General features: G+C 43.0%; 1 protein-coding gene across 2 annotated transcripts in view; it reads right to left on the reverse strand.

The window, feature by feature from the left end:
- Nucleotides 1-14,029, reverse strand: part of RANBP10 (RAN binding protein 10) — an 80,775-nt gene that overhangs the window by 12,800 nt on the left and 53,946 nt on the right. For both annotated transcript variants that reach the window (XM_019475006.1, XM_019475005.1), the window contains exons 4-6: nucleotides 12,574-12,596; nucleotides 6,092-6,276; nucleotides 130-242 (exon numbers count right to left, since the gene is read on the reverse strand). In XM_019475006.1, coding sequence (XP_019330551.1) covers nucleotides 130-242; nucleotides 6,092-6,276; nucleotides 12,574-12,596 — 321 coding nt within the window. The remainder of the gene's footprint in view (nucleotides 1-129; nucleotides 243-6,091; nucleotides 6,277-12,573; nucleotides 12,597-14,029) is intronic.

Consider the following 14,029-nt stretch of genomic DNA (forward strand, 5'->3'; position numbering starts at 1 on the left):
TTGGGTTGACGGTTGGACTCGATGATCTTAGAGGTCTTTTCCAACCTCAATGATTCTATGATTCTATGATTCTAAGATAACACGTGGCCAGCACGCCACACTTTGGGAATGACAACCCGAGAGACTTACTTTGTCTATTCTTTATTGAGGTCTGTTCTTCCTGGATTGTGGTGTCTGTGACTCTGGCAAAGGCAGTTGCTGTTGAACAGTACCCATGATGAACCAAATACGACGAAACCATACTAGAAAATAAGAAAATACAAACAGATGAAGAGGCATTGGTAAAACAGGGTAATCACACTGGAGGAAAAAATCAACACAACAGAAGTTGCAATTTCAGTGACCAAACTCAGTTTGCGTAGGACATAACCAGGGTCCTACTTCTGGGTCCAGACAGTGTAAATTTACAAGATAGGCACCTGGTCCTCAGCAAACAGGAGGGAGGCTCTAAATTCACCTTATGGAAAAAAAAATAAATTAAGACTCCCAGTGCATACACGGTATTTATTTAATTACTGCTGTCCAAGGGTCATTTGTAAGAGCTCAGTACTGTGTTACTGCCAGTGACATCCTATATAGACATAAAATCTGAACCTCAGAGAGGCTTATGGCTTTCAAGTAGATCTCAAAAAAAAAGATTCTGGTCCTTAATTTCTTCCGTCACTTATTTTGCCAGCAGTTACGTATTTGTAGTTGAATCTCCTTATGAATTCTACACGTTCACAGATACTTTTTATCTGTTGATTTACAAAGAATAGACTGTCAGCATTGATTTTACAAACATTAAGTTGTATTTCCAAAAAATGTTGGGGGGCGGGCAAGGAAGTAGTATCACTGTCAGAAAACACACACAACAAAAACGCCTTTCTGAACAGACCATTTCTAAAGCACTTGTGCCTTCCCAGGATATGTCAGGTTAAGCGTTAATGCTCACTGGACTTTTAACAAAACCTGAAATGCCAGCACAGGATTTCAAGGCTTCTAGTGATGAATCCCAAAATAGGCTTCTCATGATGAAGCTGGTATTGATCCAATCAAGTCACAGCTCAAAACACGCGTTCAACTTAGCTACTTTCAGGACAAGAAAGAAGTATTTTATGAGTCAGCAATAATTTTCAGGCGTAACATTGTAAGCAGGTGTGCAATTTTTAAAACTGGTTTTAAAAACAAGTGCTTCTGACCACTGTTGGTGTAAGACATGCCCTTTGCCCTTGGCATGGTGCAGACAGGCGTAATGAAGTGCATCCCTCTCTGTGTCAAACACAGCAGCCAGGTCGCCCTGGCTCAGCCAGGCTGAAACACTGAACACAGCGACCCAGGCTGGCAGGAACGGAGGGGAAAAGCCAACTCTTGCTTCAGTGTAATTCAGTAGCCAGAGTCAGAGACTCAACACTGCGAAGATTTAAATGCTCTACAAAGCTGCACAAAAACTGAGCTCCTCCCTATGCCACTTCTGCCCGTGGCATCACAGGAAGCGTCCCTGCGTGGGTACACAGCAGTATTACATGCTGGTCACTACGTCAGGCTAATTTTCAGCAATGACTTGTCAGTTCTGTGTCCCAGCTCCTTACACTACAGCAGTGCCGCACGCTCTCAAACATTCAGCAGCATGTTTGCATCCAGGGGTACCTCTCCTGAAGTTCTGGGGGAACATTATCGCACTCCACTGTGACCTATGTGACATGTTCATGCAGACAACAAAAACCTTTCAGAATCCCAGGTTCTCCAAAGGAATAGTTTTTACCACTTGGCAGCTATGGTTGAAACTTGTTGAGAGCAGAAGTGCTCAAATCACAAGAGCAGCTCTCTGTGCTGCACCTAGGGGTGCTTCTCTCACCTAGAGCGGCCATGGCAGTGGTAGAAGCTTGTACTGTCTATGGCTTTTCTTCTTCAAAACAGAACTCAACTGCATGCTTCTCTGTACAAATTACATAAAGTTCTCCTTGTTCAGCATGGTACCACTTAGATTCTCAAACGAACAATACAAATTCCTCCTGCTTCATCAGAAATAGGTACCTACACCGTTCCTCCTCCCATAATCGATACCACCAGCTGATCTCAAGCCTCAGATGACTCCTAGTCAGATTCTTGATGGCAAGAGCTAGAAAGATTAGAGATCCTGTAAGACTGCAACAACACACAAAGAAGATGAGTTATCCACGTGAGTCCCTTTCAAGGTTTCAAGCGCTTGAAAACCTTGTCAGATCAGCCTCTCCGGTGACAGCATAGCCAGGAGTGCAACACAGATGAATACATGATGTGATGCATCTTGTGATGCTTAACTGTACAATTAGAGATTAAATAAGATACTACGAAACCTACCAAAGCCGCAGGACAAGATGACATTGTCCCAAGAGCTCCAAAGGAGTTCCAACCTGAAACAGCTGTACCACTAACGTGAAGACGAGCTCTGACTTAAGCCTGCCTACGGAGAGGAGGAAGATGGGAAACGTAATGCTGATTCTTAAAAAGAAGTCCAAAGGAGGTATGAAGACCTCCAGATCGGTGACCCTGACACCTCCACCATGCACATCAGAAGAAACAATTCTGGAGAACACAAGGAACAAACACAGGGATACAGTGGTCCTGTTGCAGAAGGATCAACAGCTTTTGTAAAGGGAAGTCATGGCTCTCTAATTTGGTGACGGTTTTGGAGGGAGTCTGGAAGCAGGCAGAAAAGAGATACTTTTGCAGTCCACTTGGTTGTCCAAAGATATTTCACAGAGTCTTTCAGCAAAGCCTCTCAAAGAAACTGTGTTACCATGTGATAAAAGGCAAGGTCCAACATGGATAAATATTCAGTCAAATAACGGGGTGGCAAAAAATGGTCAGTTTTACCAGGGAAAGGAAAAAACACTGTAGTGCTGCAGGAACCTGTGCTATTAACATATTCATAAAACTGAGCTTGACAGACCAGTGCTCTCATCCAATGCAGGTGCTTTTATGTTCAAAGATGCAGGGCATACACTTTTTTCTGAATGAGTTGCCTTCTAAGCACTAAGAACTAAGTATTTCCATTTAAATATCAATGAACCTCTTCATTCTCTTTGACTGCTAAGCAAGCTTTCCAAAAGCGGATCCTGTCTTTCCACAGCCAGACAAGATGCGTCGCAGAGACTGAAATGACCCCATAAAGTCAACAATCCAGTACATCAGAATGAAAAGTAACGTTGAAGTCAACAACTTCACAAAGTTTTAAGTCTCTGAGCACATCCATGCTGGGTCAGACCAAACATGCCAGTACCTCCCAACTGGCAAAAGCAAATGCCTAGGAAAAAATAAAGGAAAAAGGTACATATGAAATGCTACTTTTCCCTGTAACCCTTCCAGCTTCCAATAATTTGTCAGATACTTCCTGTCCTAGAAGTGGTATCTGTCTACATCGTAGGTCCGACAGATTTTTCTTTCTAACAACATCTCCAGTCACTTTTTGAATCCATACAGTTTTCACAGTATCTTATGGCAGAGAGTGTGAAAAAAAACCCTCCTTTATTTTTCCTAAATGTGTCAACTGGTTAACTTCACTTGATGCCCTTTAATTCTTGCAGTAGAGAAAACAATGAACAATTGTTCCCTCAGGACCTTCTGCAGGCTATTCAAGATTTTTTTTTTCATACTTCTGCCTTACCCCTGACAATCATATCCTTCAACGCTGTGGGTCTGTATATTTGTTCCTTGCCTTACACCCCCCCCATACCTTTGCACATCCTGCCTCGTTTTTTTTCCCTTGCTTTTCTCACTTCTACTACATACTTTTAGAGAGAAAGAAACGAAACATCACACGGTATTCACGTTAAGGGTGCACCACATATTCACACAGTGACAAAATTATTTTTGTCCTGTTTTTCCCCTAACAAACCCTAGCATTGTTTTTTTTTTTCTACTTGCTACCAATAAAACGAGCTGACATTTCCGTGCGATGATTCATCATAACCCAAAGATCTCATTCCTTCCTGGAGGGTCCCTTCTTCCCAGCCATTTCTGAACACCCTCAGCAGCACAGACACTGCCAGCACACCTCCATGCACAACTCTACAGCCGCCTCCTCCAACAATAACAATCCCTCACCCACTCATTCCCTCTCTTGTCTCTCTTTTAAACAATTCATAATCTGCATTGAGCCTCTGGCTGCATAGTCCCCCCCTTAGTTTGCAGCAAGGGAACTTCTCAAGGACTTCCAAGACAAAGATGGCAGCCCAAGAACCATATCCAAGTGCTTGCTGGCTCCTCTTCGCAAAACCCATGTCCTATTTCTCCATGTGCCCAATGCATCTACCCTTCAGTAGTGCTTCTACGGATTTGTCCAAGCCAGACATAGAGGTACTCTGAGCCCACCTCTGCCTGACTCTCTTCTGAAACCCTTCATGAAACATGGCACCATACGCACCACCCTCCCCTTCTCTTGAACCAAGGCAGTTTGGAGAGAAACTTTGTTCCACAGCCACAAGCTCACCTGTTTTCTCCTTGAGTCCTGTTAGGACTCTAGGTAAATATCTGATCCCAGAGACTTTCTCCACTTCCCCTCACTTATTTCTTCCAGTGCTTCTTTGACAGACACGTCAATCCCAGACACAGCCTCTGCCAAGTCCCTCACAAAGAAGCATCCCAGCATGACAACCTACCTGATTTCTGGACACACAGGCAAAGAATTCAATTGGATATGGTCTTATCTTCCCCAAGGTCTCTTTTTATAGTGCAATCCTCTACAGGCCCTACAAACTCTCTGGCAGGCCTCCTGCTCTTGATTTTCTTGAAAAAAAGATATTATTATTATTTTCAATAGCTTCTGTTAGTTGCTTTTCAAAGGCTTTGCTGGTTGGCCTGAATTATCTGCAAATAACTAAATACAAGACTAGCAGAAAACAAGAACGATCACACGGATGCGATCATTGCTGCATCTAAGCCTCCTGGATGACAGTGACCAGTATCAGGTGTTTAGGGAAAGAATATAAAAAGGTGAAACGACCAGTATCAGGTGTTTAGGGAAAGAATATAAAAAAAATATAAAAAAAAGAAGCAACCCCCCCAGCCATAAACTTGGGGTTTTAAAATATAACTATGGAATTGGCCTCCATGAATTACTGTGAATATTTAAATGTGCATCTTTTAAAATCCAATTAAACTACCATAACTTTCTGCAGCAGCAAGTCCCACAGTTTCACCATATACTTAGTGAAAATAATATTAATTTTTTTTTAAGCCAGAAGGTGCTTTTTCTCTAATTCTTGTGTTTTAACTTGGGGTTTTAAAATATAACTATGGAATTGGCCTCCATGAATTACTGTGAATATTTAAATGTGCATCTTTTAAAATCCAATTAAACTACCATAACTTTCTGCAGCAGCAAGTCCCACAGTTTCACCATATACTTAGTGAAAATAATATTAATTTTTTTTTAAGCCAGAAGGTGCTTTTTCTCTAATTCTTGTGTTTTGAGAAACAGTGAATAATCACTTCCTAGCCATACTCTTCATGGTATATATAAGTGACTGACAGACAACTACAGTTCACCTCCCTCAATTACCTCTTTCCAAGCTGTAGAGCCTTAGTCAGCTCTGTCTTTCTTCAGGCAGAAGATGCTCCTGACCTCTGACAACTCTTGTCAAGTGTTCTCATCAAGTTCCACTCAATCCTTTTTGCAATGGGAAATACATTCAATATTCATAAATTTAAAAAGTGCTATAATTGTGTTTTCAGTTAGGTTGGGTTTGGAAGCCTTTGGTTTAGGCTATTTCTTGCTCTTTCATTTCTGAATTCAGCTGACTTACGTCCTGGCTTTTCTCCTACGTTAGAGTTTTTATGGTGTCCTCTCCACTCCCCTTCCCCCAGTGCATCACCTCAAAGTGTATGTTCTTCCATTCCTACAAGCTTTCATGCAGTCTTTGGCTGAAAACTTCTCCCATATCTTTTACATTTGAAACAGCAGCAATCTACACAGGAAAGACTATTAAACAACAAAACAGGGGGTAAAACAATTTGAGCAAAATGCACTGACTGGCAATTTTTGCCATAAGAAAGCATAAATTAGCATTAAAAAAGTATTTAAAGCCTAAGAAAACAAAAGAAGCTGAACACCAGAACAGTGACTTACTTCTGCAGCATGGCTTGCCACTCGCCTAGTCTGTCTCCTATGGGAAACCGCTTAATGGTGCTCTGAATCTTCGCTCGCCACTCCCTCATGTAGTCCTCAATGTCGAACACAAATGGCTGCTGCCCAAAGTTGGCATCGACTATCTCTCCTGGAGTCTGGAGACCCACTGTAGGGTAGAGATTTGACTGGGAAGGAAGAAAAAGAAACCTACATTAAACCCAGCTTTCTCTTTCTGGTTCCAGTCGCACGGTTTGGTAAGACAAAAGAGCTGCTCTTTAAATTGAAACATGTAATGGAAGAGGAAGGGGCAACAGCCCTTTAGGTACACCTCAAGGAACCCCATGACTTGTTGTGCAGTTATTAAAAGTTATTGCATAAAACCAGAACAATGGGATCAATCCCCCAGCAGTCTGTGATCGATGCCACGACTGCTGTCTATGGCGTGTCCACTTGCTGGCTTGGTTTTCTGCAATTTCTACCAAAGTTCAACAGTCAGTAAATAATAATTAAAAAAAAAAAAATGAAAAGGGCATCATCTCAATCAGCAGATCTAAGTGTTCTCCACTGTTTCAACTGAACTCTCTTATTCCTTGGAAGCTGCTGTCTAAATATTTTACATCTTTGATGAAAAGGGAATGGATGGTAGTGGAGCTCTGAGGTTAGGTCTTTGATGATCCCAAGACAGCAAGCCATCCACACAAGAAATTCCACTACTGGTAGATGAATTTCATTTTAAGAACAAGCATATGGATCCAAATGGGAGTTCTGACACCACCCCCACCCTAAAAGACGGGAAAAAGAAAAAGGTTACCACTGTGAAAATACGTCTAAAATTCAGCCAGTAATTCAGATCCCAAAGACTAAGATCTAACTGAGCACAGGTGGTAAAAGTCTATCCAGAAGTTCTCTGAATTCAGCCTATTTTAAGAATAAGCTTATGGATACGAATTGAATCCCTGAACCCACTTAAATATGGGAAAAAGAAAGGGCATCAGAAGAGGTACAGGGATGCCTGGTTCTCGCTCTGGATCACATTTTTTAAGAGCACATTCCGTTCACTGTCCTGTTACTTTTCTGCAGCACAAATTACTTTTCTGTTTGCAACACAAACTTCACTAATCCTCTGCTTCGGAGCATCTGCTGATAGCCTGCGGGGTGTAGGAAGCAATCTCTCTCACGCCACTCATGAACTGTTTGGTGTTGGGTTTTTTCACTTTGCTTTAACACACTGGAGACTGCCACAGCCAGAAATCAGACACTGGGCAAGGGACATGGATGCACGTAGTGAAACTGAAGTCTGGAAGGTGCCTGGCTGCGGTGTCTTGCTCATGGCTGATCCCATGTCGGACGTTATATCAGTGGAGGAGGAGACCTCTCTCTCCAGGTCAAATCAGCAAGAACTACTACTGGTGGTTAGACGGTCATCCTAAAGAAAGCTAGGATGATTCTCTCCTCCTCTATAGCAAGGGGCATGGGCTTTTCTACAATTATCTGGAAAATTTATTCAACTATTTCATTATTGTGGAGACCTGAGACATTGGCAATGTCATTGATCTCCCCTTGAGACCTACTGTAGTTGTGGATTTTACTTTTTACTAAAGGTATTAAGATTGTTACGAGTCCTAATCACATTAGCAAAAATGGAGCCAGCATGTCGTGGGAAGTGATTACTTCTCTCTGCTTTCACGGGCGCGGCTACATCTGCAGTACTTACTTGGTTCACCCCCTCCACATCCACATCCCCGGGACAAGAAAGACATTCACAAACGGGGTCCAGCAGAGTTCTGTTGAAATGGTCAGAGGGCTGGAACGCATGGCATACAAGGAGAGGCTGAGGGAATTAGCTTGGAGAAGAGAAGGCAAAAGGAAAAATCTAACTGCAAGTCTTCCACTCCCAAAAGGGAGGTGATAAAAAAGATGGAGACAGATTCTTCTCAGAGGCGCTCAGTGAAAGGGCAATGGGCACAAGTTGCAGCCAGGGAAATTCTGATGGAGCATAAGGAAGAAATTCTTCCTTGTAAGGATGATTAAAGACTGAAACAGGTTCCCAGAGAGATGCAGCGTCTCTGTCCTCAGAGATTTTCAAAACTCAACTGGGTAAGGTCCTGACCAACCTGCTCTACCTTTGAAGTTATCAAATCTCAAAAAACAATGGAAAAAAAGAATCTATAAATACAGGCTGGAAATTGAAATCAGAAATCAGGATGATTGCATCACTGTGACTCAGCACACCTCCTCCTCATCTATTCTCACACCAAGGAAGTCGCTGGGTTAGAAGGTGTGCAAAGAAAATACAGCATGATGAAGGAGGAGCTACCAGAGGAAAACATCATATTTAAAGTCAGTCTCTCCTTTCTTTCAAACGCAGCTGACAGGGAAATATCTCTAATGAGGGATCAGATCTTTTCCACAGTCCATACTTATTAACTTTTTAGTATTATGAACGCAAGGACTTCCAAAGCCAGGAATCAGACCCCCAAAATACTTGGAAGTTAGAAGCAAAAAACCCCATATTTTTCAGCCACTTTTGGGTATGTTCATCTTTGAGGGGAAGCTGGCTACCCCCAACTTGTCTCTAAGTTAAAATTCCATTTTTCACATGTAGGATGTGTCCTCTCTCTTTAGCAGCTGTTGGGAAGTACACGTATCTCCACCACTCTGCCAGACGTAGGGAGACATCATCACAGAGCCCACGGGCCAGGCAGATGCTTCTCCTGCCAAGTTCTTCAGGCACACCTTCCCTGTGACTTTTGGACCACCTCTTGCCTCTGATGTTGGTGGTCAGTTGCTCACAACCCCCTAGTTCATCCCGACTTGTTTTTTAACCTCCTTGTCCCTTTGTGCCCCTGCAATCTCACCCTGGGCTCTTCCACGTTCGGCTTTTTTACATTTCCTATTGTTTCAGCAAACCACCAGGCAGGATAAACCTGACATGGGCTTGTGTAAATAAGAGAGTTAGGCCTAAGCATTAACTTAAATCGGTGAAAAAGGGGAAAACTCCCTCTGTGGGATATTCACTTCTATTTGCAAGCAGTTATTTTTGTATTAACTTCAACCTGTGCTAAGCCCAAATGCGATTTTTTCCCTCGCTGTATATTTGTACAGATGCAAACACTCTTTAGAGGGTACTGAAACAAGCTGAAGCAAATACGCTTCACTGCGTGTGAGAATTATCACAATAAAATGTGGTTTTCAACTGAAAGTATCCATTTCAACTTCCTAATATTGCAAATATTGCAAATTATTGTCTTCATCATTTGCCTCTGAAAGAGGAATTTTGCAATAAGCACTTCAAGGGAACAATTTCTAGACTGGTAATGCTCTGAAGGGTCAAATTAATTCCTTGTGTAATCTCACGGACATGCCAACCCTAAAAGTTATTTAAGCTTGAAAGGTGTAAAAGGAATGGGGCTTACTGGCCAAGCTTCTCACTGATGTGTGCTACCAGTCAGCTTCAACATCACATAGGCTGTAATGCAAGAAAAAGCTTTTAACCTACAGCCCCTCCCTGGGGGATTTCAGTAATTACGTATGGAACAGAGCCAGAGCCAAAAAATGCGTGTCAAGCTGCTCAAACCAGAGAACCTCAAGGGTCACTCAGGGAAGACTGCTGTTTCCATTCCCGTTTGCAGTTAAATTTTTAGACTGCAGCTTTAGCAGGTGAAGAACACAGATTACATTCTATATCTTTCATACGATGGATGTTTTCTCTTCTTTACCTTATAATGAATGGATATTGTGTTCGAGCCTGGATCACAATGCTATAATAAATGAAAAATACCACTTGTATGTTATATCAACTTCAAATTCCCTACTACCTCAAGACTTCTACAATCTCTGACAATAGTCATTATATTTAAACTAAAAGTCTATCTTGGGTTTTGCATCCCCTTCTTCATGAAAGGGCAGTAACCTCAACTGTTTGGGAAGAACAACCAAGAAGCCATGGACCGAGGGAGCAAAAAGGGCCAGAAAAGGACATGGAATACATAGACGCCTGCAAGGGTGAGGGAAGAAGGCAGTAATTCAAGGGAATGACATTGGAAAAGGAGGATGGGAATGATAGAAATCAGGTGCAGGCATCCTTAGGATGAAGCTGCCAACACAGCAGCTGAGCCACTTAGCACATGGAGAGGAACGTCCAAAATCCACACCGAGGCAGAAGTCTCCTGTCCTTGCTCACATCCACAGTTAGGGGGTGAAATGACCCAGTCAAGCTTCTCTTGCCCTCTTTTTAAAGAGAAATTATCTCATGGAGGATAAGTCTCAACAGCAGGAGGCCTATAGGGCATCCACTGTTCACCCTCCTGGCCCAGAAAAACAGTGTTATGGATTAGTTGCTGCTGTAAAGGCCAGAAGGAGATTTCCACGGAAAACATCTCCACAAACTCTGGCTGGTAAAAGGCACAGAGATACCATTTAACCATTGGAAACTCTGCCACAAGGAATGTGAACAGCTGATCCCAAAAAATACCTGACCAGATCTTCCTCCAGTTTAACACTAAAACAACATCTCTGCACGGGACACACAAACAAGCATGAGATCCTGTAAGGATGACCTGGTGAGATCAAGAAACAGCAGGATGGGGGGATGTCCTGGGCCCAGGAGGGTTTTGAATTCAATCTCAGAGGCACTGCGAGACCTCACTGCTGCAAGAGCCCTTCTGTCTGGTCTGCTCCCATGCATCTTCCCCAGCTGTTCGTCCCCTATTTGTAACAGAGACTCAACACCGGTGTGAACAGCCTACGAGTGCACATTAAATGTATACATCAGCTCACTGTGCACTCCTGGATCAAAAGGATGCAAGTTAAGCTAAGCAGGACAGGTAATTTCAGCCTGCCAGATCGGTGCTGCGAAGCCCTACAGCAACACTTTAGCTGTAAACAACAAAAACCAGTATGTGTGTTTGATAGCTATTTTTGATTGATAAGAGCCTAAATAGCAACTAACTAACTATCTATCTATCTATCTATCTATCCATCCCTGTGAAGACTGCTCTCATCTCAGAAAGAGGAGCAGTCTAGCCAAAGAGAAGACAAAGTGGTGAAAAAATTAGAAGGAATATAGTAAAACTGTGACTCCTAATGTAATCTATATCCACAGGGAAAACAAAGAGCACCTAAAACTAAGGGGTATATCATAGAAACGTCTTCTTGCCATGGATGCAAGGTTGTCACAAGACCTCACACCAAAAGGACAGGTAAAATATTCTTTTACTTTAATAAACTGTACTTGGACCAAGTGAATAAACTACTGTGAAACAACGCACATAAAGAGGGTTTCTGGTTTAGGATACACTGCAACGCTACCAAGTTCAAAGAGCCTAGGAACAAAAAAAAGAGCTGTATTGACAGCTGATGTGAAAAGGCAAATTAAATAACTGGAATGTCCTTCAGCACAGACACTGGCTGGGGTATGGAAGAGATCTGTAAAGCCATAAATCCCATTGGGAAGGTGAACAGGGAGTGCTAGTCGTTATTTCTCACAACACAAAAATTATAGGAACAAAATAGATTTTTTGGCAGGAGGTGCAAAACAAGCTTTCTTCCACACGACGTGGAAGTCAGCCAAGAAAATCGATCACTTTGAAGGCCTAAACAAGTTATGGAAACTAAGAACTTCCTCAGAGGAAATTCTTTTGGGGTTATTAAGTACAAAGACAGGAGTGCAACCTCTGGGACAAGTAGTTCTATATATGAGAGAAACAGATGCAGTGGATGTATTGGTGTATGCCTGACCCGGTTTTATCTTCTTTTCCTAAACACCTGCTCCTTGTCCAGGAGCACTGTGAAAGTCGTGCTTTTGTAAGACCCAACTAGACATTATTGCCTCGTGTAACTCAGCTGGTGTCACTGCACTCAAGAGTAACTCAATATCGGGGCTGGTGAATCAGAGGAGTAACTATCAATCCCACACAGGTGCCAAACACATTCCTCTAGCAATTCCACAAGCTGGTTACTCATCACGGGTGGAGGCTTGACAACAACTTGTGCAATGAGCCAGCTGAGCCTGACCTTCATTCTCAGAAATACCCTTCCCTAGCCACACCGTGGAAAGGGAACAACTCCACCACGGCTGCAAGACTTGGATGAGACAGGAAGAAGCTGCAAATAATATCATTAGGTATTTTTGGGTGCTCTGATGATGGGACATGAGAGGCTACTCCATGACTTTGCACATACACTCCCCACAGTCGAAACTGCATTTGGAAGACAGTGACCTGTAATGAAGTTTGAATCCTCACTTTAATTCCAGGAGAAGGAGCAACACATTCTTCGAGGTGGTGAGGGATGAGAGAAGGCATGTGCATAGCCCACAAACCCAGCCACAGGATTACGAAGTTTCAGAAGGAGCATCCACATCATTCAGTAATGTGTGTTACCATTTTTTAACAGGAAAAAAAAAAAATCACACCCCCACACTCTTCCCCCTCCCTTCTGTTTGCATCCTTAGTTAAAATACTGAAAATAGGTGTACTTACAGGGAGGTCTGTAAAGGCTATACCTGTGGGGGGAAAAATATTAGAATTAAAAAGACAAAGGATTTTTTTCCCTGCTTGGCTACATCTTTAACATTCTACAAAACGTTACTGCATTTCAATAAATCCCAGCTCTGACCCTGCATTTCACCACCTGTCATATTTAGAAGTAACTTCCCTCCCCAGTCCCCTTCTCTGCAAGGTTTTGCATCCGGAGAAAGGTTCGGGGAAAAGCCTAAATGTTTCAGACATCTCTCCCAGAAACTGTATTTCCTAAAAAGCAGCTCCTCTTTTCTTTGCTTCTCCCTTTGTTACTATGAAGGAGTTGGTTTTCAAGACTCACTTTGGCTTTAGAAACAGAGTTTTACTGTAACGTTGCTTCGATTTAGGCTACAACTACTTCTCCTTACCAGCCAGAGAGACAGGAATGAACATTCAATGCTTTGCGTTACAGCTGGGGAGCAGCCTTGCGACAGGACCAAGCTGCAGCCAGGAGCACCTGAGAAATACTGTGCAAAGAACAGCTTCATCCTCAACTACACTGCTACAGTTCCAAATGTAAGAGATGGAAAAAAGTGTCTGGTTTCCCTTTTCATTTACATTTGGCATGCGAGAAAAGAGGTATCTACTTAAGCAGAGGCAGCCATTGCCTAGGATCGCTAACAGAGTTGTGGCCAGAGACAACGCTCAGCTAGAGAGTCAGCTACTCTGCATCTGATTTAGATGTGAGCTACCACTCAGAAGGAGGGTGCCTCTCCTCCCTCTCCCGTGGTGTGTGTCCCTGCATCTGCCGGGCAGCCGGGCAGCAGCACGGTGAGATGGATCGGACAGCGACAGCAGCTCTAACCCATGGGTTTTGGGTCACCCTCACCAACAGCACAGGGGAAAATGCTGCCATGCCCTGTTTGCCTTATCAGGCTGGGCTTAATTCACGTTTTAAGCTAACATTTCAGGAGACAATCTGGAAGCTGCGGTCTTGCCCCACGTGTGCTCCCAGCAATGCTTTCCGTCCCCAGCCAGAGGAAGGCTGGTACCCACACCAGTATGCCCAGTTCTCGCACACGTCCCACCTCTCGGCCACGCAGCAGTCCCTTCTGGGTGGCAGTCAAACAGCTGCACAGAAGCAAGAGCACATCGTTCTCTGTTTTCAATGTTAGGACTATTTTAACCAAGAGCTGCAATGTAACGTTACCAGATCAGCCTGAAATGGTAATTTAAACTGATTTTAGGAGTCAACATAGGAAACAAAAAATTACTATTTGAAACAGCACAGATCCAACATCAAATGCTCGGAAAAAAATCCCAAATATTTTACTAAATAATTTAGTTTAATTAACGTCCTGGCAGATTGCCAATACAGTTTAATTAACATCATGGCAGTTTGGACCTTGTCTGTTGAGTACCCTCTCTACAACCCAACCAAAAACTGTGTTTACAGGTGATGTTGAATACCTGGCTG

This window comes from Aptenodytes forsteri, unplaced genomic scaffold, assembly GCF_000699145.1.
Source record: "Aptenodytes forsteri isolate BGI_AS27 unplaced genomic scaffold, ASM69914v1 Scaffold14, whole genome shotgun sequence".
Lineage (NCBI taxonomy): Eukaryota > Metazoa > Chordata > Aves > Sphenisciformes > Spheniscidae > Aptenodytes > Aptenodytes forsteri.